Source organism: Alligator mississippiensis, chromosome 14, assembly GCF_030867095.1.
Source record: "Alligator mississippiensis isolate rAllMis1 chromosome 14, rAllMis1, whole genome shotgun sequence".
Taxonomy (NCBI): domain Eukaryota; kingdom Metazoa; phylum Chordata; order Crocodylia; family Alligatoridae; genus Alligator; species Alligator mississippiensis.
The window spans coordinates 45,541,410-45,565,023 of NC_081837.1; the positions used below are offsets into that span (position 1 = coordinate 45,541,410).

Genomic DNA, 23,614 nt, shown 5'->3' on the forward strand with positions numbered 1-23,614 from the left:
ACCTGCTGCGCTGCACCACGCCGTGCCCAGCCTGGCCGGGGTGCTCGGCCGGGGGCTGCAGCCCCGAGCCCGCTCCCCTCTGCTCCAGCAGCTCCGGGCTCCGGGCTGAGACTGCGGATGCCAGGGGTTCCCTCTGTCGGCGCCGAGCGGTAGCACCTGGCTCGCTTCGTCCTCACGGCTGCCAGCCCCTTACAGCTTCACCAGGCCTGGCAGGGAGGGCGGCTGGGGCAGGAGGAGGGGGCAAGGACCCCTCGTGCCGGAGGCTGAGCCAGGCAGCAGAGCCTGCGGCACGGCCCTCCTGGGCACAGGAGCCCCGGGAGGGAGAGGGCGCACACCTGTGCGGCTGCCTGGAGCCTGCTTCCACCGCACCCAGCTGTAGAAGTGGAGCAGGCCACAGCACGCGCTGCCGGGCCTGGGACCCAGCCCGGCCGGGTGGACACGGAGTCCAGGACAGAGCAACTGGAGCGCAGGGGCGGCAGGGACGGGATGCGGCCCGCACTGGGCTTCACAGCGCAGCCAGGCTCTGGCCGAGGGCGATCACCCGGCTGCCCGGCCCGGCCTGGCCCGCGAGAGCCCAAAGCTGCCGACGGGCTGGGGGGCTCCAGAGGCACAGGGTGCCTGGGGGCGAGCGGAGCTGGGGCCTCCACGGGAACTCCCGCTGGAGACACGTGGATGGATGGACAGACCCAGGCAGGGCGCACGCCTCAGTCCGGAGCCAGAGCAGGGCACCCCCAGGGACCAGCCCAGCCTGCCTGGCCTGGCCGTGCAGCTACCGACCGGGCCGGGGGCTACGAGCAGCCTGCGCCATCTGCCCCGCGGCTCCCAGCAGCGCCGAGCCAGGTATCGGGGCGGGCACGGGCCAGCACCCCCAGAACGCAGCACTGCCCCGAACTCACTGCGGGGCTGGGCGGTCCGCGCCTCCGTGCACTCACCCATCTGTCCAGGACTGAAGCCTGTCGGGCTCTCGGCCGTGGCAAGTCCATGGAGCGAGCCGCAAGGGAGGGAGGGAAGATGCAGCACTACGACCCCAGCTCCTGTCCTCAGGCCGAGGGGCTGCCACGCGTGGGGAGGGAGCAGCAGCTCCAGCTATGCTGGACCATCTCCCTCCGTCTCAGCCAGCATTGCCCAGCAGCCCTGCGAGGAGGGCTCTCCCTATTGCCGGCGGGCAGGGCTGGCTCCCCAGTAACAGTTGGCTCTTCGAGGGAGGAAGTGGTCGGAGCCCGCTGGAGCAGCCTGGGGCAGATGGAGGGAATTGGCCACGGGGCTGCGAGCAAGACGGAAAGGGGTCTGCCTGGTCGCAGGGGCCTGAACGGAGGCAGGCAGGGGTTGCTGGGAGCCACAGATCAGTCCAGCAATAGCGGCAGCTCCACTGAACAGCACAGCAGGCGATGCAGCAGATGGGCTGGCAGCAGCAGGAGCAGATGGGCTGGCAAGGCCGGGACTCTGTCGAGGACAGAGGGAAGCGTGCTCCGTGCTGCTCGCCAGGACACACAAACACCCGCCCGCAGGGCTGCCATTGTTCCCTTACCCCAGCCCAACACGGGGAGCCGCGCCTGCCGGACGCAGCCAGGCGGCAGCGAGCTACGAGCCAGCCGCTCCGGCACGGGAACGGGGGCTACGAGGGATGCAAACACCGAGTCTGCGGGCACGAGGACTGGCAGCAGAACTCATCCAAAAACACCCGAGCGTTCAAAAGTACGTCCCTGCCACAGAGCGGGCAGGTGGGCGCGAGCGTGGAAGTAGGCGTGTGAGGGGTGCTTTGGCCAGCGACACCATTACCACTGCCACACGCGGGGGGATGCAGCCGTGGTGCCGGTCTCGCCCCGAGCACTCGGAGTTACAAGCGCTCTCGCTCCCGCCACGTCTTCCGTGACCAGCAGGATAGCAGGCCGCTTGTGTCAGCGAGTGGCCGGGAGCCACAGAGCTCTGCGCGACCATCTTCTCTGTTTGAAACAAAGGTTTTTAAAGCCAGAAGGGACATTTGATCACCGGGCCTGGCCTCGGGCAGGGTGCAGACAAGGAGGATCCCCAGAAGCCAGCCCTGTCGGGTAGCTGCTCTGGAAGTCGTGGCGCTGGCCGTGAAGGAGCAGGTTGAGCCTGGGTCGAGATGTGTGACCCAGCTCAGGGTTAACGCGGCACGAGGGAAGATACAGGTGTGGGCAGCCGCCCCCCGTTACGGGCACCCTGTGTCGGGGGGTAAGACACCCACCATGTCCGCTGGTGCCCGTGAGCAGAGGGGCTCCTGTTGCTCGCCCGTTGGGGGCGACCTCTCCACTCCAGCCCCAGAGGAACCGCTTTCACAGCCAGACAGCTTCCTTCCTCCCACCCCCTGGAGCTCAGCACGGCAGGGAGTTGCTCGTCCTGCTCCCACGTGCGCCACGGATGGAGGGACGGGTCTCCGGCCACACGGGACAAGCCCAGCAGCGCACTCACGCTGTCCCCTCCAGCCTAGCCTCATTTCTAAAAGGAATGAATGTGCTAAAGACTGAGCCGAAGAAAGGAACGTTTCTAGAAACGCTCCACTCAGATTTGCAAGAAAAACTCAAAGCAAAACTCTTCCCTTTTTTCTAGTTTAATAGAAATAACCAAAACAAAGTGGTTTTCAAACAATGCTTTAAACTGATCTAATACAACTTCTACACCACATTCCAGAGCATTTAACAAGAAATATTTACAGGCAGCTAATGTATTAAATAACCAAGAAAAGAAAAAAAAAAATCTTGCCTTTATTACACACCAGCAAAAAACACAGGAACGGAACAATTAGAAACTGTAACCTTGTTAAAAAAAGTTAAATATGATTATTCAGGTAATACAATACCACAGAAACAGCACTTTTTGAAGAATCATATTGAAGGATGAGCAAAGTTACCTATGTGCAAAAAAGTACCAGTTTAGTTACTGGAAGCAAGAAAGAATCCCAAACTGCCGCGAATTTAACCCTTCCATGAGTAGGTTTACATAGAAAATTAAAACAGGCTTTCAATTGCACAAATCGTTATAGGCTTATGTACATGTTTCGTGGTGTCTTGAACTTGAGAAATCCCTGCGTTCGCAGGCCACTAGCAGACATGCATTTTCTTTTCTTCTTTCGCTTTCTTTGAAATTTAGGTCACCCTCTCCAGGGAATGCCGCAACAAGTCAGACGTGCACGGTTCTTTTTAGTACCCTTTCTTGCACGCATCTACCAGCCTGAAAGAAAGCAGCCTTTCGCTGTAAAGATCACTCAGTAGAAAAGGGCAAACCTGCATTTTGCACGTTGGATAGGTCAGTTACGATACAGATATCCAAATGACCTGCAATTTGTAAAACTATTTTGATTCAGATGCTGTTAAAGCAGCATATAAAGAAGACCCCTTCAGCCAACGCAAGGAACTAAGATGGAAGAGTTTCTGTACATGCATTTTGACAAAATAAAAGAAATCACCACCTCCAAAATTACAATGTACTGTATAGGTTTAGTCTGAAATATGTCTATGTAAACTGTGGCATATAAATTTTTTTTTAAAAAAGTACCTCCATTATTTACTCAAACGCCTACTTTTTAAAAAAATATGTTAACTTTCCCCAATTTTTAAAATAAAATGCCACACTATATTGTCAATAACTCCTGCACACTTTATTTTTAAAAGCTAGACTTGGTGATATGCATACAAACTTTCCTATAAAACCACTATCCAAAGGAAAGGACTCCTGTCATGCTAATAGGCAACAGACAAAGCAGTTTTATTGCTTTTTTCCAAGGAAGAGAATAAGAAAAACAAGGAAAAAGCCTACATCCAGTACATCATACACGCAACTTTAAAACACTGTTGCCATCACTTAAGCTTAAGTAGGATCAGCTAAAACTAGGTTATACAACTGAAGGGCAGGGGCGGGTTAATGTCGAAGATTTCTGTTCGTTCGAGTGGCTTGCAGAAATGTTTATAAAACATCTCCCGGATCCAGTGTTGAGTATGCGGACACACAGCAAATGCCACAACTAGTAGTACTGGTGACATTTCACAAAAACAAGCTATCTACATGTAACAGAGCATTTCTATCTTTAAAAGTTAGGGGAACACCCTTTTTTGGATAGGAACTCAGCCTTAATACAACATATGTTAGGCCACTTAATTCCAGGGCACAGTTAAGTAAGAGACCTGAACCTATTTAGCTGGTTAAATTAACACTAATCACTAGTAATTACATGGCAGGATACCTGCTGAGGTAATCGAGAAGTCCACAATTAGCACACTGTACACTTTTCACTCCTGGTTCAAAGCCAGTTGCCTTTTACTTCTTTGGATTAACTTAAACGTCAGGACCATTTACAACAAAAAGGGTGAGACGTGAACGATACTTTTTTTCTTTACAAGACAGTTTCAAATCCAAGCGTATAACGGCATCAAGTACCAGACTTAACTTCTTGCTATCACGCTGGGACACGGCAGCTGCGCAGAGAAACCACGCGACACGCCTGCCTGGCCTCTGCGACACGGCTCTCCCCCGCTGTACGGCACCTTGTCCATCCCAACATCCCTCAACCGTCAGCAATCGCTCCAACCAACGCGTCGTGCCACGGATACAAAAACAATCGCTTGCTATCGAGCAAAACGGATGCAACGTGGCACAAAACCCGTTTTGGCTGAGCCAACTCTGACCAGTTCCTAAGATCCATTTACCGTCACGGTCTAAGGGGGAAAGCAGCGTATCGACGTAGTTGAAACGTCTGTTAGGACCCTGCCTGAATGGACCCTAGCTAACTACGAACAGCTACCGGACTATCGGATCTGGACTTCCAAAAGGGAACAACCAACCGAACAACAACGAAAATCCTCTCGGACGCGCTAGTCTCACCCATTTCTCTGTACACAGACGTGAAGGGAAACGCTTGAGATTTCTGGCACGCGGCTTGAGATCTCACATAAATGGTCATCTTTATTGTATTCTGAAGACAAGAAAGGAAGTTTTCGGGGTAATGTGCAAGAAAAAAAGCTTCACCTGTAACCAGGATCACAGCTGGGGTTTCAGACTCACTAATGGAATCAAGGCTAATTTACACCATTACAAAAGGTCTGGACCAGAGTGAATTGTCTACCTGTTACAGGGGAGCAGAATCAGCCTGGGCAGGACAAGTCTTAACATTTTAAAACAACATCTGCAGAAACTAGAGTGCTTACACGAGCCATAAAAACTAGCAAACCCAACTGAAGAGAACTCAGAAAACCTTGTCCGCTGTACGCTTAATAGTACAAATCCCGTTCCAATCGGCAAAGCTAAGAGAGAATCTAGAAATGCATGAACAGGTGACGAGTGTACAGTCATTAAATAATCCAGTTTTACTTACGGATCAGAACTTCCCATTCACCCCACTCATGCTTCTCTAAGAGCAGACGCTGGCGTGTTTTCAAATTAGCCGTTCTTTTTGATTAGGATGCAAACTATTTACGATTACAATTTACTGGACAAAATCCTTCGGAAAAACATTACCACTTGAAAGTAAAGGACAAAATCAAAATTCTGCTTGATCCTTTAAGTGCAATGTTTAAGGTAACCTAAGGAAGTGAGCCAAAGCTGTAAGCACCTTCAAACCCTTTCTGGGGTTGAGAAAGGATTTAGTCACATGCTGTATGCATTCGTGTTCGGACGGTATACAAACAAAATTAACCTAAGTGATTTGCATAAAGATTTCTTAAGAGCATCATTTGTTGATTCAATAGATTTTGTGCTAAAATATTTACCTCTATCATATGGTTAAGTCAAATCTTTCTTTATATGCTATGAATAGTTTCTCATGCTGAAAAGAAAAAATGAAAAAAAAAAAAACAAACAAACCAAAAAACCCCTTGACTATTTGCCACATTTCTGTTTCATTCACACAAAATGTCATGGCAAATCTGCATTTTGGGCACCTCGATCTTGTCTCTTTACACAGGACTTTTTCATCTTGTTCCAACAGAAGACTGTACGACTGTACAAGGGCTAGAAATCCCATTTCTCGGTGCTAGTCCTTAAAGAGCAGGCCAGTAAAAGGAGGAAGTTTAGCTGTCCAAAGTTTAACTACTTTGTCAAGAAGGCATCTCTACCCACAAATGCTGCAATCGAGGCAGTGTGCTGTGGAAAGGCGCTGCAGAGATGCCCACTGCATACAGAGTTTGGCTGGGGACTGATCTGTTTTCGACATCTGACCAGAAGCCGCTCTATTTAAACCGTGGTCTGTGCAAGTAACTCCGTGTCATGGAAGGCAAGTAACCCAGTCCCAACAGGTTTCTTCCAATCTTTCTAGACATTTCACTCATAAGCTGCTTCCGAAGAAAGTTTCGAGTAGTTCTCTAATAAAAATAAGATAGAACCTCCATATGAATGCAATGTTAGAAACAGCATATATTACAAATCCGTTCTTGATAGGAACAATTAGTAAGAATACACATTAGCTTAAAAACAGCTCAACAAATGTTGCTGATCTGCAGGAATTTTCAATCCACTATTTACAAATAAGACAAAGTGAATACAGGAAATTTTACACATTTGGTAGTCAACAGGTTATTGTTTGCCAATAGCGGTCTCTCAGAAACTGATATTTAGGAAGACTGGAAAACCACCAGTTATTACCTTCTCAGTCTAAATTTGTAAGTACAGAAATCTAGGTAACAAAAATTGAATACATTCTGCCTCTTGGGGGGATTAGGAAGAGACAAAAAATCCTATGAATTCCAAAAAAGAAGTACGCGTACATGCTCCGTACATTGGACTCCATTAATACCTATAAATGGACCCTACCAAGAAGCACTTGTTACAGCCAGACCTAGTCCTGTATGTATTAAGAACTCACACTGCTGCACTTGCCAGGTCAGAACGGTTTAATGATCGTGATGTTTCTGTACATAAAATGCTGGAAAGGCGGCATACTCTAGATATCTGGATCAACACAGAAGGTCAGTCACTCACAACACCATTTAAATGAGAAGTTGATCAAATCAGTGATCTAATTCGCACTCCATTTCACACAAGAGGGGATTGCTAGCCACATCTCTTACAGTTTAGCCTGCAGTCCAGCGTGAGAGATACAGTAACCAAATGGGTCCAGTCTTGCAGAAAATGTATTAAGCAGTGCAACAGTCCACTTATCTGTACAAGGAGTGCCCTCTCAAGTCTGCACCTCTCTCAGCATTCGCCCACCTCTATCTGTGAGGACAGGCCGAGAGAGAATCTTCACAGGAAAAGAAAAGGAAATTCCAAGTAATCCAAAAACCAAAAAAAAAAAATCCCCCAAAAATACAATACAGGTTTTCCCCGTTTTGACAAGAACGTTTTTCTGTACAAATGTTGCTTTGTAATCTAATACTGTCTAAAAGCTATCAGCTTCTTCAAGATGGCCACTGTAGGCATGATATTATTCCGGGAACACTTAAATAACAGTTTTTACAATAAGTTTAGGTCCATATTATCAGATTACTTTATATGCACTGGTCTCTCATCTGATTTTAGACGTTTTCTACGCGGCTGTATAAAATCTTCATCGGAGTCCTCCGTTATTTCACCATCGTCCTCTTCCTGTTCAAACTCAGGCAAAGGTTGGAAGGTCCTGTCTGGGTAGATCTCTGTAAGTTTATCTTCAAAGTACAATGCAACTGCCTTCCCTGCCTGCGCTACTTCTGAATCAGCCTGCAAATAAAGAACAGGAATATTCACCTGTCGGTAACGCATGTCCCTTCACCAAGTGTGCATGGTCTGAAACGCTTACCTTCAAATTAATCTCTTGTGTTTCTGCATAAACTTGAACAACTTTCATCATCTAAAAAGGACACCAGAGTCAAAAAAAATGAAATTATAATCCTTTCTAAAGTTATGCGATTGCACAGGGTTGGATGACTGAAGTCAGCCATCACAGGAAAAACAGATCGTTATGACCAGATTGGTTTAGCTCTCAAATTCAACAGAGAGAGGCCACCCGCTTTATGAGGCTCTTTCGAAACCTACAGCACACGGACCTTGGGCAATATAGGAGGCTTGGATACAGTAAACGGCTACCAGTTACATTCAAGCAAATGATTCTCACGACAGATTTTTCTTTACCAAAACTCAGCTGCCCAGAACAGTATCGTGGAAAGCCAACGCGGTTCCAGTTGTAACAGAAGAGCTCCTGCGCAAGTTCTTTTCTACAAAAGAAACGGGCTTTCCTGCCTCTCTCGTTCCCCACTTTGTTACCTCCATGTGACAAGCAGACACGGGAACCAGCCCTGGCCCTACACCCTGAGCAATCAGACCCCCTGAGCTTGCGAAGTTAGAGTCAGCACTTAAGTGTGTGAGGAGTCAGGTCTGAAGAGTCCTTTTAAAAGTACCCGTTTCCCAGACCCGCCTCCTAGTCTTGACACAGATGCAACACCTCTCAGAGCAGCAGCAGATGTTTCTTCCAAAGGGGACACTTCATTTACTCCCTCGACTGAGAGGCTTGGAGAGCTGCTCTCTCTCCACATTCCCCATTAACCTCTCTACCTGACACAGGGATACGGTAAGTCATGAGCTCAGAACAACCACGTGCGCGGCTGCCTCATTCGGCACGTTGTTTTCGGATTCTACTAAGACCATACCTTACGCGAGGCAGAGCTGAGACTTAACAAGCAGGCTGGTGTGTGGCTGCCCCAAGCCGCCACTCTAAGCAGGACAGAAATTCTTTCCGAACAGCGTCAGAAAATGCGAAGTTACACATAGAAAATAATTATCTACTGCTTCCAACCTCCCTACAGCCCAGTCTCCAGGACTTTAGGTTGTATTGTATGAGAAGCCTCAGAGATGATGATTTCTCTTCCCAGGGTTGATTCCCTTATTCCAGCAGTTTATGGGTGAGGAACTTATGTGATAGCCTACATTTCCCTTCTCTTTGTTCTCCTCGGTTACTGCTGCCACCCTTTCCACCAGCTTCTCGTGCACACTGTGCACACTTGTGAGGTAGGCGAGTACTTTGGTACTTGGCAAGCAGAAGTCACGCTGCCACACGTGCCTTTAGCCACACTCACAAGGAAGATCTTACATTGTATGGGTTGGTTGCCCGTTCTTGGGGTGAACTAACCTGGGGAAATGAGGGGCTGCTGGGTCATGCTGCAGAAGGCTTCTTAGGCTCTGTTTAGTAATTAAAACCTCATTTTAATTGAGCAAGAGCTAGACTCAGGAGGGCTGCTCTCTGCAGAGGCTTTTTTCCTTAACAAGTTTGCGGCATAATATTTGATAAGCACCGATGTGGCAGTCTGCTTTTGATATCGTCTGTGAGATTTGGAGGGATGCCCGATTAACCCTGCACTTCTGAGGCATGGCTGCAATCCATCTGAGATGGGCCAGCCACGAGGGTCATGCTGCTCCTTGGTGCAGAATCCAAATTTAAGAGCAGCTATTGCCAAGCCAACTGCTCCCTGCAAACCTTGGTACAGCTCGTGCCTTCAGTGCACTGTGTAACCCTCTCAGCCAACACGAAAGGAAGGCCTGCACTCGGGCTGTATTTACTTGCAAAGGGTCCAACTCTTCAGGTGCTCCGCACGCCGCGCTTCTGCTCGGCAAGCAGGAGCTGTGTGGAGCAGCTGCAGAATCAGCCCTACATCAACCTTAACTGCTCTAGAGATTGGAAGCGAACATACTTCGTTAAACCTTTCACAGTTCTTGAAGATCAGCCGGACATCTGCCACAAAATCCTCAGGAGTTTGGTAGTGTTGGGAATGTTTTTTCTGCAGCTTCTTTTTCACCGTTGATAAATCCATTGGTTTCTTTATAATTTTATAGTAGTTTGGTATCTGCAAAGAAAGAGCGCACGTGATCACAAACCGCCCGAAATGGCTGCTATGCAATTCTTTTCTTCACAGAAGCAGCGGATTCCATTCACTTAAGGTCAGCAACCACCCAGCCCCGTCAGAGCACGCGCACACTGCGTATACGGGAAAACCACGACTGCGCGGGGAAGGTTAACACCACCATAATCAACAACATCATAATCAAGTTAATAATACAACATATACTGGACGCTGGAAAGGAAGTCGTGTATAAAGATCACGCTGTAGCATCACTGTCTTCTAGAACCATTACATGCGACTTCTCTTACATCTCTTGCAAGTCAAAAGAGAATCAAATGTTTGTTCTATCCACATGGCTAACAACGGGTTGGTTTTTCTAAAGCCTTCTGCTAAATTCAAATGATAAAATATTTTGCATTTTATCAGATACCCCAAAACCTTTTCAGCCCGTTCAACTATTGCTATTTGAAAACATTTTAGAAGAAACACACGTTTAACGATGCAAAGCGCCATTCTAAGTTGGACCAGTGACATTTTCAGATTGGTTTTACTCCAACAGCGTCTTGCTGATGAACGTGAAGAACAAACAACTCATTCCCAACACAGAAACCTGCTAAGACTTTGGCCCCTTGGAGACATCATTTGCATTTTATTTTCATTGAATTTCCCCCCGCCCCAGCATCACGCAGCAGGGAACTCACCGAGGCGGGCACTGGCTCTTGGAATTCAATGCTCAGCTCGTGGCAATATAAGTAAAGCAGGAGACGTTCACATTTCTTGTGAAAACAAACAAACCAGAAATCTTAAAATTAATACCCTACATTTAACTTCAGTCAAAGAGTCTGTACTTCAATAGGTTCATATTACACAGTCTCACTAGCAGAAAATGAAACCTTGAGCCTAGATTTTACTTTTCATCCATTTTCAAAGATATGGAAAGTATCCATTGTGAAGGGAACAACGGATTTACTTCAGCTAGCCCAAAGGAAAAAGCTTGTTACCCCTGCCTTCCTCCCTTGCTTTCCTTTTCCCAGGGGGGACAGAGCTGGGCTAACACACCAAATGCTGCAAAAAAACCATTAAATGAAGGCAGCCAGCTCAGGAAGGTAACTGGGCAGCGGTCAGCGACGCTGTTACGTTCGTCAGCCTGTTGCAGGCGACTGATTATACTGCGCCACCGGACGACACTCTAGGGTTTGCCTACTTTTTCCACACGAGGTTGGAATGAAACAATCTGAAAATCCATTCAAACTATTGCTTTTTATCATTTCCCCCATCACAAACATTTTACTCTTTCAACTGGGAAACAGCCTCCTTGAAGGGAATCCATTTAATAAGTAATAGGTTGCAGGCAATCTGACTGCTTACGTTAAACAATGCGCATAGCTGGATCTACAAAGCTGCAGATAATAGGCACACAACATGCTTTTTCCAACATGCTCTTAAAGAACAAACACAGCACCTCTCATCGCACATTTAAGAAATGCAACTTAGGTAAAGGAACTAACTGCATCAGGGAAGTTAAAACTTTTACAAAGGTTAGGAAGGTTAAACCCATGAGAGCGCCTAATTAGAACCATTTCTGAGATTAATTCATGTATGAACATTAATGGTAAAATATGCAGTCTGTTTACAAAGAAATTTTCGCTTACTGGGTAAAGTACAGGTATAGCGTGGGGACGACAATGAATAATGGATTAACGAGCCAAATATGACACTTCTTAGGCTCTGATGCCTAGTCTTTAAACACATACCCTTTGGTCCACCGGACTTAAGCCTTGTGCTGTTTTCCCCTTCTTACTATGTTGCAAATTGTCACAATCATATTCTACTTCAGGTTTGCTCAGATCTCTGCAGAACGTACATATCCACTCCCCACTAAATAAGAAGAGACACAATTAGTTCAGGAATCCAGAGACTAGGTCTACTATTCAGTGACCACCTGGATACTTCTATAGCTTCTTTACCTCCCCAGAGTCACCGTGTCGAATATTAAAGGCTCCTATAACATAGTATAGTATCGTATCGTTTATCAAGCTCGAATGCCTGTACCCTGCGCACGTCTTCAGCGTCAGTGAAAAATAATGACACCATACAGGGAACACACATGCACGTATGGGCCAGCGAACCCGTTGGAGGTTTTCGTGCTACTCGTGCGCACTGGGGCTCCAGGGTCACTCATACTGTTGAGCAGCCTACAAAAAAGCCTACAAAGCCATTTTTTGGAATGGAAAGCCGATTTGATCTCTGGTACCTGGGGAAGCTGAGAAGTGTCGGTACGTGACAAGTGAGGTGAAACACCTTTGGGCACTTTTCACAACATAAGAGATCCCCTCCATTTTGGCATACGGCACACCAATCTTCATTCGGATCATCCTCCTTGTTGTTGCCGCCTTCTCCCACTCGTGCAGACCGATGCATTAGACTTCTTACTGGGGATTTCCCATTTACCAGACTATGCCCAGATTGCTTGCAGCTTTCACTTAAATCTGCTGGTTCAGCTTTTACATGGTTTTCAAGACTCCCCAAAGATTCCAACTCGCTTTCCAGATGCAAGTTCGCAGACAGAGGTGGTGTCAGGCTGCTCTCGGGACTGCTAAGCTGGAATAAAAGCAGCACATGATAATCTGCAAAGGGATCAGTCTACAAATTCATCTTTGCTCACATACTGGGGATCAGAAGACATTTGGCTGCTTACTACCACGGCAGACTAAGAACGCTGGCAAGAGAACCGCTATTGTATAAAAGTCTAGCCTCTCACAGGGATGGCCCAATCTAACGATAAATCCTACAGAAAACACACCTGCTACTTCACTGTTCTTAGGCTGACCTTTAAGAAGGGCTTTGGATAACAAGTTCCCTCATCGCACTCCCAGTACACAACCCCACCAAGACATCAACCAGAGTTGAAAAACCCTGCAATGCTCTCCTGGGTGGCTTCTCAGCATCCTTGCATTAGTGTCATGATGAGCTCGTTCTGGTAAATCAGTTTATGCATTTGGGAGATTAAGACTGTTTTTCTACGAGGCATTGCAGTGGACTTGGATGAATGTTTGTGACGATTAGATTAACGCTGAAAGTCTAAGATGGAGCTATTTAAAGCTTTTATTAGCTAGAGACTAAAAACTGAACGTACTAAGATGCTGATGGTAGTTTTACTGAATGCCTTAAGAAAGCACTAGTTGGCAGACTCCAGCCTGCATGTTGTTGACCATATCAGAATCAGCACACGAACCAAAGGGTAGGATCAACTCCTAAGCAGGGCCAGCTAGAGATTAAGTTCCAACTCATTTCTGCTGCGCCACTTCCAAGGCATGCAAGAGCAACACCTGCCAAGAGAGGATGGCATCTCGCACGTTTAGATCAAATCTAGTCCAAATCAGCCCAAGACAAAAGGGGAAGCATCTGTCTGACAGTCTATAGCAAACGAGTGGCAATCCCAGTCCTGGTGCCCCTGGACTGGTATTCACGTCATTAAACCCTATCGTTACCACCAGCAGCCTCAGCGCTGGCGAGATACTGGCAGGCCCTGTTCTCTCTGGACCCGTGCCATACAGAACAGAGCTCAGGCACAGTACTGGGGAGCAGCTTGCCTTTCACTCGCTAAAAGGCTCTGTGTTTCCTAAGCACCATGTATTTCCGCTTTCCTGCTTCTCAAAGGTGCAGTACCATGCAATTTCACCCAACAACTGTACCATGCATGCGCTCCTTCTGCCATCCTCTGTTTTTTCTTGCTTCACTGCTCCTGAGAAACTACATATCTCTTCCTCCGTCCCAGGCTCCTGCTTGACTTTCACTTGGTCAGACTTGAAAGTAATGCCCGTCTTCTCAGCAGTTCTGCCTGATGATCCACAGCTAGAAAAAGAAGTGTGTAAGTATATGGAAAGGTCAGGAGCACTTCAAAATTATAACAGAACAAACACCCCCTTAAGTCTCGCTGAAAATGTCTGCTTAAAAGCCGTAGCTGCTCTGATTTTTTTCGCTAATGCCTATAATTTACGACAAAAAAACCATTTGCGATGGGTTAAGACGTGAATTTGCTATATGGAATCCCTCCTCAAGTAAGAGGTCACAGTTATAACAGTGATTGGTTAAAGACTTTTGAAGTCTCTATTTGTTCTTGACATTTGATTTTTTAGCCACATTATTAACTAGTAACATACTCACCTCCCCCTGCTGCCCGTGCTAGAGGTGCTAGGCGGCCTCACTGGGGTGTGGGAATTCGATAACCCTGGAAAAAGAGCATTTCTGTGAAAAGCTGATTCTGTGTAAGGTGTTAACATTTACAGTAGAATACATGGAGCACCACCAACAATAATGATGCTAATGGTGGCCCAACAGTTCAGGCAAATCAGCAACCTTTCAGCCACTTGGCTCAAGCACCCAGCTTAACCCAATACTGGCATTTTAATGGTAGTTTGTCAGTTGCCTTTCAATTCACAATCCCAGTAATTACTTAATTTAATCCAAACAAAGACGGCCACGCTCCTGACCTAAAAATGTCTCTACTTTTTTAAAATAAGTTAGTACAAAGGCAGACCTGTTGTATAGATGTCATACAAACTCAAAGAAAGGGAAAATAAATTAGAAAAAAAGTTACATGGGGAAGAGACCCACCAGGGTGCTGAAAGAACTGTTTTGTGGATACGTGCAAATCAAGCCTATACAGACCGACTAATAACAATAATCTAAACATTTACATCCCAAGAAAGGAGAGGAAAATAATTTTAAACTACGCTGGGGAAATCGCTTGCCAGTTATTTTCAACACGCAGCCCCCTCCCATCCTCTCTCTCCAGTTTACCTGATGATCCTGGAGACAGGGCTGAGGGCCCCGGGGAAGGGTTCATGGTGCTCGTTGGCTGAGGGGGCAGGTGACTGCCTGAGATGTACCTGCTGAGTAGGTTATCCAAGCTACTTGATCCAGCGTCTTCCAGCTGAAAAACAAATCCCAAGTCTAAGTCAGAGAAGTCCAGAGGTTAAGAAAGTTGCACCTCACAAGGTACTTCTCCCAAAGGATATCACATCGTGAACCGGTAACAATTTTTCATCTGCATACACATGTAAGGGTACATGTAATTGCATACATGTTAGCTGAACAATGCATTTTAAATTTAAGTTGTCAATTTTTCTGCGTAGCCAATCAATAATTATAAAATCCTTGCAAAGTGAATATACCTAAAGATAAGAAATATTAAATCAGTGATCTAGTCTAAATACTCCTGAAGTATTAAATTGCCAGACTGCCATAAGCTTATTTACATCCTGCAGGCATAGCCTGTTCTCCCAACAAACACTGACTGAATTCAGCGCACACCTGCACAGCTTCTAGTTATGTTCTCGCTTCACAATAACATTTATACCAGAATTAGTAACGCTCTAAATTACTTAAGTAGGAACTCACTGACAAGTACATCAGCAGCCTAAAACTTAAGCTTACTTTTCAGTTATTTACTGAAATAGGTTTCTCTAAATGAGGGAAAGCTGTAGTGTCAGAGTGGGGTAATTCAAAAATATGCAAATAAAAATGACAGCTTTAACTCACTTGACGTCAATTACTCAAATCAGAAGAGTCTCTATCAAACTAAATCAGAAAAATGGCACTATCGCAACTCTACATAATGATCCAAGTGACAAGTGCTTCAAAAAGCCTTACAGGCATAATGAGGCAACCTTAAATCTGAATTAGTGAAGTTCTGGGTCATAAATGGCATCAGGTTCAACAACATTGTACAACTGGTTACACTTTCCCTGTGTAGCCAGCCTTAGGCACTAAAATAGATATTCTTATTGGACATCTTTTCTTGTGGCCGTAAGTGTCACTCGGGGTCTTGATATCGATGTTGTGTATTAACTATTAGGTTACTCCATAATATCAGTATGCTTTAACCAAGCTGAGCAAGTCAGCACTGGACAGTCAAACAGTCGTGGCCAAAGGAAGGTGGCAATCTATTGAAAAGGACTGCAAACAATACCAGCCTTAATACTTACTGTAGTAATAGTACTCATACCAAAAAAAAGTAGTAAAGGCAATTTTAGTAGAAGAAAGTCTGTTACTGAATCAGTACCGAAGCGTTTGGATCTGGAACACTAACCTGAATGGGTGGGATATCTGGCAGGGAAGGGAGATTCTCTGGATTTGTCACTGAAGGAATGAGTTCTATTGCTGTAACAGATGGACTTGTTGGACCACGGTTTGCATTTGCCATTGTAGCTGTTGTAGGACTGGTGGGATTGATAGTGTTGTTGTGCACTGAAACAACTGGAAAAGGTCCTGCATGCCCTGGATTAGAATGCTGTTGGTAGAGAGACAGGCACTGTCAGAAGAAAGACAGTAAAGCAGCTATTTGTAGAGATGCACCAATATATCGGTCGCATATCGAACTGGCAGCGATAGAAGGAACACTAACATTTTTGGCCATTGGCCTTTTTTGGCCAGCGTAGCCGATAATCTCACCGATAAACGCTGCGTGCACGTGCGCAGCCACAGCACGGACGCGGCCGGGAATGTAGCCAACAGCTTGGAGAGCAGTGTCCAGCTGGTAAGTCTGTGCGAGTGGGGGGTGCAGATCAAGGTCCCCATGGTAAAGAAGGGAATAGGGCAGGGGCTCCCCAGCCAAGGTGGTGAATAAGACCCTGAGGCCAGGCGTGGGACGGAGCCATGGCCCGCTGTGGGCTCAGAGCCAGGGGCTGTGCCAGCCTCTTCCCGGCAGGGAGGCTGGGCCTGGGACAGGCTCAGTTCTGTGGGGTGGGCAGCAATGGGAGGGGTGGCTATGGTGGGGTTACAGGGTGGCTATAGCTCCCTAAGCCCAAGCCAATGCCCTCCATGCCTCCCCTGGGGGTGCATACAGTGGTGGCGAGCCGCCTCCCTCCCCGCCTCTGCCCGGACGAGCTCCCCATGCTTCCGTCCCACTCCCGGCCCCGGGGGCCTACTCAGCACCCTGGCTGGGCAGCCCCTGGCCTCTGCCCCACTCTCTCCCTCACTGTGGGGGCCTGGATCTGCGCCCCCACAGACTTACCAGCACGAGGCTGCTGCCAGGCTGCATTCCTGTAAAATCGGCTATTGGGTTGGTATCGGCCAATAATCAACTATTGGTGTTGGCCAAGAAAATCCTTATCGGTGCACCCCTGTCTATTTGCACGTAACATCGTTGGACTTTACACTATGTGCAGGTTCCTGATATAATTCCCAATCTAGTTTAGTAATTTTTGCTGAAGATATAATACGAATAGGAGACTTAAAAGCATAATGTAATACGCTAAGTAAACAGCCAGCATTTCATGTCTAATCTGGAATGGCAAAAAGTCTACAGACTGTGGCTCGCTAGAGATCCTGGGATACAGCACAGAACTCCCGTATCTCCCATGAGCTTTAATTATTTTCTAAGAAAATGAAACTACACAGGAAAAGTAGTGGTTTAGTGTAGAAGACTTTAGCAGAGCTTATATTTCCATATTAGATTCACAACTGTGCTTCTGCAAAGCATTAATAAAGACTTGTTTTTTCTTTTCTTTTTTAAAAGCAGTCTTGTCTTTTGGTTATCTTCCATTATTTGGAGATTTTTATTTGGAGTAATAAGCCAAGCTTTGAATCCCATTTAAAGGGTCACATATTTAAGATAATTTAGGACAAAGTATTCTTAACCTCAAATAAAATAAAATTTCTATTGATACCATAACGATGTTAGAGGCTCAACAGCTGCACAGCCACCAGAGTGAAAACAACTATTTTTGTTTCAGCTCCTTACCAGACCAAGAGTCAAGAACAGTAAACAGCAATTTAAAATGTTAATTTTGGTTTTTTTTCCCCCTAATACTCCTTTAATAAAACGTCCTGGTGCGATATACTATTAGAAGTCAAAATGCATGCATAACTTGTGCACTGCTAAAATACACAAGTGTATCTACATAAAACTATACCGTTATCGGAGACTTGCAACTTTTAAATGAAAGCTTGCTATAAAGGGGGCAAACAAAGTGTGTACACAGGATATACTTGTCTTTGAAGGTGAGGCTGCATCATGGAGTACTGTGGTCCATTGTGGCGCGGTATTCCCGGTATGCGTGCAGCGTTCTGAGCCATTCTCATCTGGTGCGCCTGGAAAGCCCCGCAGTTCATGTTCCCCCTCTGCATGGTCTGCATGCTGATCAACCTGGGAGGCTGCAAGAGTTGGGGGGAGGGTCTTAAATCCTTGCTTTGAACAAGGACACAAGAAGTAAGTCTTCCTCCAAAGAGAGAGCTGGGACTACTGACAAAATGCACAGTACCAAGGCAAGCCAAGAGCTGCCCTCTTTTAAAGCATGTCAACTTTCGCAAGACATACATTATAAATGAATACTGCACGACACAACTGGGTAACTTCATACTGAAGCAGCACAGATTTGAGTCTTAACGTTATGCAGTGCAAGGCAACAATGCTCAGGAAACTTGCCTGTTGCTGTAACATTTGCGGGCCTGTCTGCCTAGGGACTGGGCCAGCTGGTTGTCCCATTCTCATTTGTTGCAACTGCTGATGTTTTTGTGCATACACCTGCTGCTGCATATGCTGAAGCCGAAGCTGTGCTAGATTAATTTGTCCTGGGGCTTTGCTGATGTGATTTGTTCCTGGAGGAGCCTGTCCAACGACCACATTTGGAGTGTAACCAGGGGATGCTTTATTTTCAATAACAAGATTACCTAAAACATAAAGGAAACAAAAGTAAACTGTTATAATACAAGATCTCCAACTTCTCCATGATCAATTCAAGATTCAGACAAGCATCTCAACCTTTTCTTCAACTTCTTCAGTACTTTAATGTGCAGTAACAAAGCGATCTAAACCTGAAGTAAAACAGAAAACCGCCACAGCCATATCGTAACCGTCTCTGATCTAGTCAGAATTAAGTACTTACAACCAGGATTGGCAACTCAGCTGTCAACTCTATTGACTCGTTTTACAAGCCTTTTCTTTTGGCAAGGTTTTCTATCCAACAAAACTCAAACAGAACAAAACTTCCCGCACTTAGCGTGCTCCGATGTAGGCCTTTTCAGCACGAAAAAGATATGCTGCAATCACAACAGCGTGCCATACACGTATGCTGAGGCTTCTACAACTGCGCCTTAACAACAAGCACCTGATGCTCCAGCAGCGATACCGCTACAGGTTAAGTGCAAGCAGGACCCTAGCCTTTTGGAGAGATCACTGCTACAAACAACGGGTGGATTTTTCCACAGCCATTCAAATCCTTGACTCCTACCAAGAGGCAACAAATATCAGAGTGGTTTTCAAAGAGCAGCAAGAACTGTATGAAAATCAACTCATTTGACATGAGTTAGAGAACAGTACAGAGGTCTCTTGAAACCAGTCAACTGGATTTTCCAAGGCATCCAGTCCTCTTCACAACTTTGTTAGCTTATGCCATTTTAAATACATTAAGACATCTAGTCATCTGATAAACCAAATCTAGCATTACTTCCAACATGCATGACTGAAAAATTGAAGTAGTTCCTCAATAAAAGGATACTTGCCCAGAAATAAGCTTTAGAAACTTACGAAAAAAACTCTAAGTCTGGTAACATTTCTAGTTAGCAGAAATGTGTTAACACTTCAGTATTTCAAGCAAGATTGCTCTAGTCTAGAGCTAGAAAACCTTGCCAAAAGAAAAGGCCTGTAAAGCAAGTCTACAAAGAATCCTGGCCTATAAGTATAGGTGCACTGATACATCAGCCCTGTATCGTGTCAGCACCTATCTAAGGAAAATAGGTGCTGACAAAAAGAAAAACCTATCTAGGGAGGAAAAATGTCCAGCACACCTACAGCCTAGGGAATGACCGGCTGGGTGGCACAGAGGTGGAAAGGGATCTCGGAGTCCTAGCGGACTCCGAGATGAACGTGAGCCGGCAGTGTGACGAAGCCATCAGAAAAGCCAACGGCACTTTATCGTGCATCAGCAGATGCATGACGAATAGGTCCAGGGAGGTGATACTTCCCCTCTATCGGGCGCTGGTCAGACCGCAGTTGGAGTACTGCGTGCAATTCTGGGCGCCGCACATCAAGAGGGATGCGGATAACCTGGAGAGGGTCCAGAGAAGGGCAACTCGTATGGTTAAGGGATTGCAGGCCAAGCCCTACGAGGAGAGACTGGGGCACCTGGACCTCTTCACCCTCCGCAAGAGAAGGTTGAGAGGCGACCTTGTGGCTGCCTGTAAGTTCATCACGGGGGCACAGAAGGGAATTGGTGAGTATTTATTCACCAAGGCGCCCCCAGGGGTTACAAGAAACAATGGCCACAAGCTAGCAGAGAGCAGATTTAGACTGGACATTAGGAAGAACTTCTTCACAGTTCGAGTGGCCAAGGTCTGCAACGGGCTCCCGAGGGAGGTGGTGCTCTCCCCTACCCTGGGGGTCTTCAAGAGGAGGTTAGATGAGCATCTAGCTGGGGTCATCTAGACCCAGCACTCGTTCCTGCCTATGCAGGGGGTCGGACTCGATGATCTATCGAGGTCCCTTCCGACCCTAACATCTATGAAAAAACTGACGTTATCGGCAATTGGCTTTTTTTGGCTGATCTGGCCGGGAATGTCGACGACAGATGCTGCATGCACGCGTGGGGCAAGGAAGGGCTGCTGCTACGTGCAAGGGCCGGGAGCGGTGCCGGGCTCTTCCTGGCAGGGGGCCGGGCCGGGCTGCACTTGGGGCAGTCGGCAGGGTCAGTGTGAGGAGACATCATGCATCAACGTTAAGGAGTCTGCGGTGGCCATATACTGGAAACGGAACGTGCAGTTACCAGAACCGTTTCCATTAGGACTCTACTTCAGAGACGGTTACAGAAAGGCATTCCCTCCTGTTTCATATTACTTTAGATTAGGTTGAAAAACCTCCTCCACCCAGTCTTGCAGATGCCACCAACAAAAGTTATTTTCTCACCTAAATTGACAACGTTCTTTGCCCAGAACGTGGGGTCACAATGGAAGCGTATTGCTCCGTTGGCAGCCGGGACAGGATCACAACGTGCCTTTAAAATATGGCGCAACTGGAATGTAATCTGATGGGAAGCAAAAACAAAACTTGTGGTAACTGTGTGTGTCTACACTAAGAGAAGAATCTGTTCAGTGAATACAGCACTGCCAGGTATCTAATAATAACTTTTAATAGCCAATTAACTCATTGTAGCGTTACAGTGGTGAGAGAGGGTAGTTATCCACCAATCATCCAAGAAGAGTTCAGCTGATCAATCGTTTCAGTATCCTCCACACAACTGACTTCCACCGTTACTGTTCACATGTGGAAGTCTTACCACTTTCTACACGGATGACTAAGTGCAAGTGCACTTCTGCAAATTCCCCAGTAACTTCGCAGACCTGGGCTTTTACTCCTTTCGTTATAATGCAACTTACACGTCGAAACGTAAGCTAACTCTAGCAGGGAGTTGGACAAACCTGCTTTCATTACTACTGAAATCACAAAGGTTACATGGTTTCTTCTATGGCATGTGAAGAACTAGTTCTCCATTTGTTGGAAGGAAGCTGGTGAAACACAGCTACGTCTCCAAAATGTCTTTGATAGTAAAGTTCTCTTTTGTTATACCCGCGAGTAACCCAATTGCAACAGGGCCGTTTCCTTACCAGCCGCTTGCTGTAGAGTAGTGCAGTGCTACTGCCACTTGCAATGGCCCAATTAGTAAAGTTCATCACGTGCTTCACCTGCCGTGAAAGACCAGTTATGTCATTCTGCTGCTGTATTAACTTCATCTGTCTCTCCTTCGTCACATTCTACAAAGAAACAGAAAATCACATTCGCTGTTTAGATTTAAAAGTCTTCTACGCCTGGATCACAACTCTTATACACAACATTAAGAAAGCACAGGTTGCACAGGGCGCTGGTCCGATACTTGCATTTCAGCTTCCTAATGCTTTCTCTTATACGAGACTCGCATGAAGTCCTAACAACTCCAGTTTTCTTCAGAACACTTCAAAATTCAGAGATCCAGGGGGACAGGATGTTCCCTTCACATTTAGCAGTTGTGAGCTGTTGAACGCTGCTGCTTCCTCTCTCACTGGTGTTGTCAGGAGCATGCCAACGCAACTGCCGAACATCAACATTTCACCCTAGTCAGGACCATGGTGCACCAACGCAGCCAGGAAGCAGTGCTTGGGGAGGAGCAGGAAAGTCTGAGGGTCCGCAGACTATGTCTAAGGGGTCCGTGAAAGATGACTATGAACAATCAAAATCTGTATTTCCAAAAGGGTCTGCACCTCCATTCCAAATTTTTTAGGGGTCCCCAAATGAAAAAAGGTTTTGAAGCAAGGTGCAGACCCTTTTGGAAGTTTTGAATGAGGCCTCAGAAAGGTAAGCAACAAAAGCAAGCAACTGAGGAGTCATAGTAACGTCACGTTTGTGTGAATTTACCATTTCGGAGAAGCAGATTTTGCAGACCTAACTAAGGTATATTCTAGACACTGGGGGTACATGAGAGGTGGGGGGGAGGTGGTGCTTCAGACTTATGAAAAGGAGCAAGTTTAAAAGCAAGAACATGACACAGAGGCACAAGTTCGGAAGCGTTCCACTTCAGCGAGCTGAACTTCAACTCCCAGAACGTACAACTCGGGGGTAATTCTGGTACTGAAGTCGTTATACAGAACAAGCTGCGCACTCAGGCAGTGAACAAAGCTAGTCTTTTTTTGCTTTTAACAGTACCTCAAGCTGCTGTAAGAGAGATTTTCCCTTTTTATTGATCTCATTGATGAGGGTGAAAATGGCCACTTTGATTTCTTGTTCTACTCGTTTATTAGTTTCATTTACTTCTTTTATCCTAAAAAAGTAGAAACATGTTGTCAAGCAATCTCATTACACCATGCCTCCAATACTACACACCATAACTGTACCCCTGGATAGCAAAGAGGCAATTTCTGTATTAAATTATTTGATGAATGCAGAATAGCAGCTTGTTTATTTTCTATCCAAAGCAGACTCCCAACCTTTTGGCCCCTCGGGCCAGAGGAGTAACGTGGGGTCAGTCTGTGGGTTGCGTGCCACCTGCCTATCACATCTGGCTGCATGCCAACACGATCTAGACTGCAGGGCCCTGTTATCAGGTCCGTGGAGCTCCCCACAGATCTGGAAATCCAGCTGCAGGGAAGCGGCGCTTTACACTGCCACTGCTGCCTCTCTGCGAACCTGCCAGACCCCGGGGGAGGCCGGAGGGTCAGACGATACAGCTCTGCAGGCTGGATCTGGCCTGTGGGCTGTGGTTTGAGCACCCCAACCTAGAAGGTACGAGCTTATTAGGGGAAGTCATCTGGAATTCAATTCTCAAACAAAGAGAAAAAGCTTACATAGACTGATTTCAGATCCTAACAGTGTGGAGTTTTCTTTTCATCTTTGGACATTAATTGCTTTCCTTTTAAAATTTTTCCCCGCTTGAACAAGTGTGAAGTAGTGTCTTTATTTCCAATTTCTTATTTGATCTCTACCTCATGTGTTCTACTGTGAGAAATGTACTTCAAATGGCTTATATCTTCAAACCTTGCCCATTATATTGTTTACTCAAAGAAAGTCAAATTTCCTATTCGCCATTTGAAAGAAGTTGGAGTTGGGAGGCAGAACTTGTCAAAGAACGATAGAAAGTTTTCTAGGAACATCCTCCTTTCCCTGTGCACGCACAACAGGTGCAAACAGACATCACCCTGGTGCTGCCATAAAGGTTTTTACGGCAGCACAAGCTGTGAGCGAACAGACCTCCCTTGTCACGGTCCGAGCGCCCCAAAACGCGCCTGACCAAAGGCAGTCACAGTTTATGACACTGGGTGTCTGTTTGCTTACTGCGCGCTCCACTCCAAGAATTTCCCTGAAGGGGATTCCCAGGGCCTGTCTT

General features: G+C 46.5%; 1 protein-coding gene across 2 annotated transcripts in view; it reads right to left on the minus strand.

Annotated features, from left to right (window-relative positions):
* Positions 1 to 2,556: 2,556 nt before the first annotated feature.
* TRIM33 (tripartite motif containing 33) overlaps positions 2,557 to 23,614 on the minus strand; it is a 38,906-nt gene continuing 17,848 nt past the window's right edge. Inside the window, exons 6-20 of one of the 2 annotated variants that reach the window (XM_019485987.2) lie at positions 22,438 to 22,552; positions 21,366 to 21,512; positions 20,668 to 20,785; positions 18,193 to 18,437; positions 17,757 to 17,921; positions 15,856 to 16,056; positions 14,565 to 14,697; positions 13,929 to 13,992; positions 13,457 to 13,616; positions 12,016 to 12,362; positions 11,516 to 11,639; positions 10,463 to 10,537; positions 9,612 to 9,764; positions 7,727 to 7,777; positions 2,557 to 7,647 (exon numbers count right to left, since the gene is read on the minus strand). In XM_019485987.2, coding sequence (XP_019341532.2) covers positions 7,435 to 7,647; positions 7,727 to 7,777; positions 9,612 to 9,764; positions 10,463 to 10,537; positions 11,516 to 11,639; positions 12,016 to 12,362; positions 13,457 to 13,616; positions 13,929 to 13,992; positions 14,565 to 14,697; positions 15,856 to 16,056; positions 17,757 to 17,921; positions 18,193 to 18,437; positions 20,668 to 20,785; positions 21,366 to 21,512; positions 22,438 to 22,552 — 2,311 coding nt within the window. In that variant the 3' untranslated portion in view covers positions 2,557 to 7,434. The remainder of the gene's footprint in view (positions 7,648 to 7,726; positions 7,778 to 9,611; positions 9,765 to 10,462; positions 10,538 to 11,515; positions 11,640 to 12,015; positions 12,363 to 13,456; positions 13,617 to 13,928; positions 13,993 to 14,564; positions 14,698 to 15,855; positions 16,057 to 17,756; positions 17,922 to 18,192; positions 18,438 to 20,667; positions 20,786 to 21,365; positions 21,513 to 22,437; positions 22,553 to 23,614) is intronic. The other variant, XM_059717431.1, reaches the window with a different exon arrangement.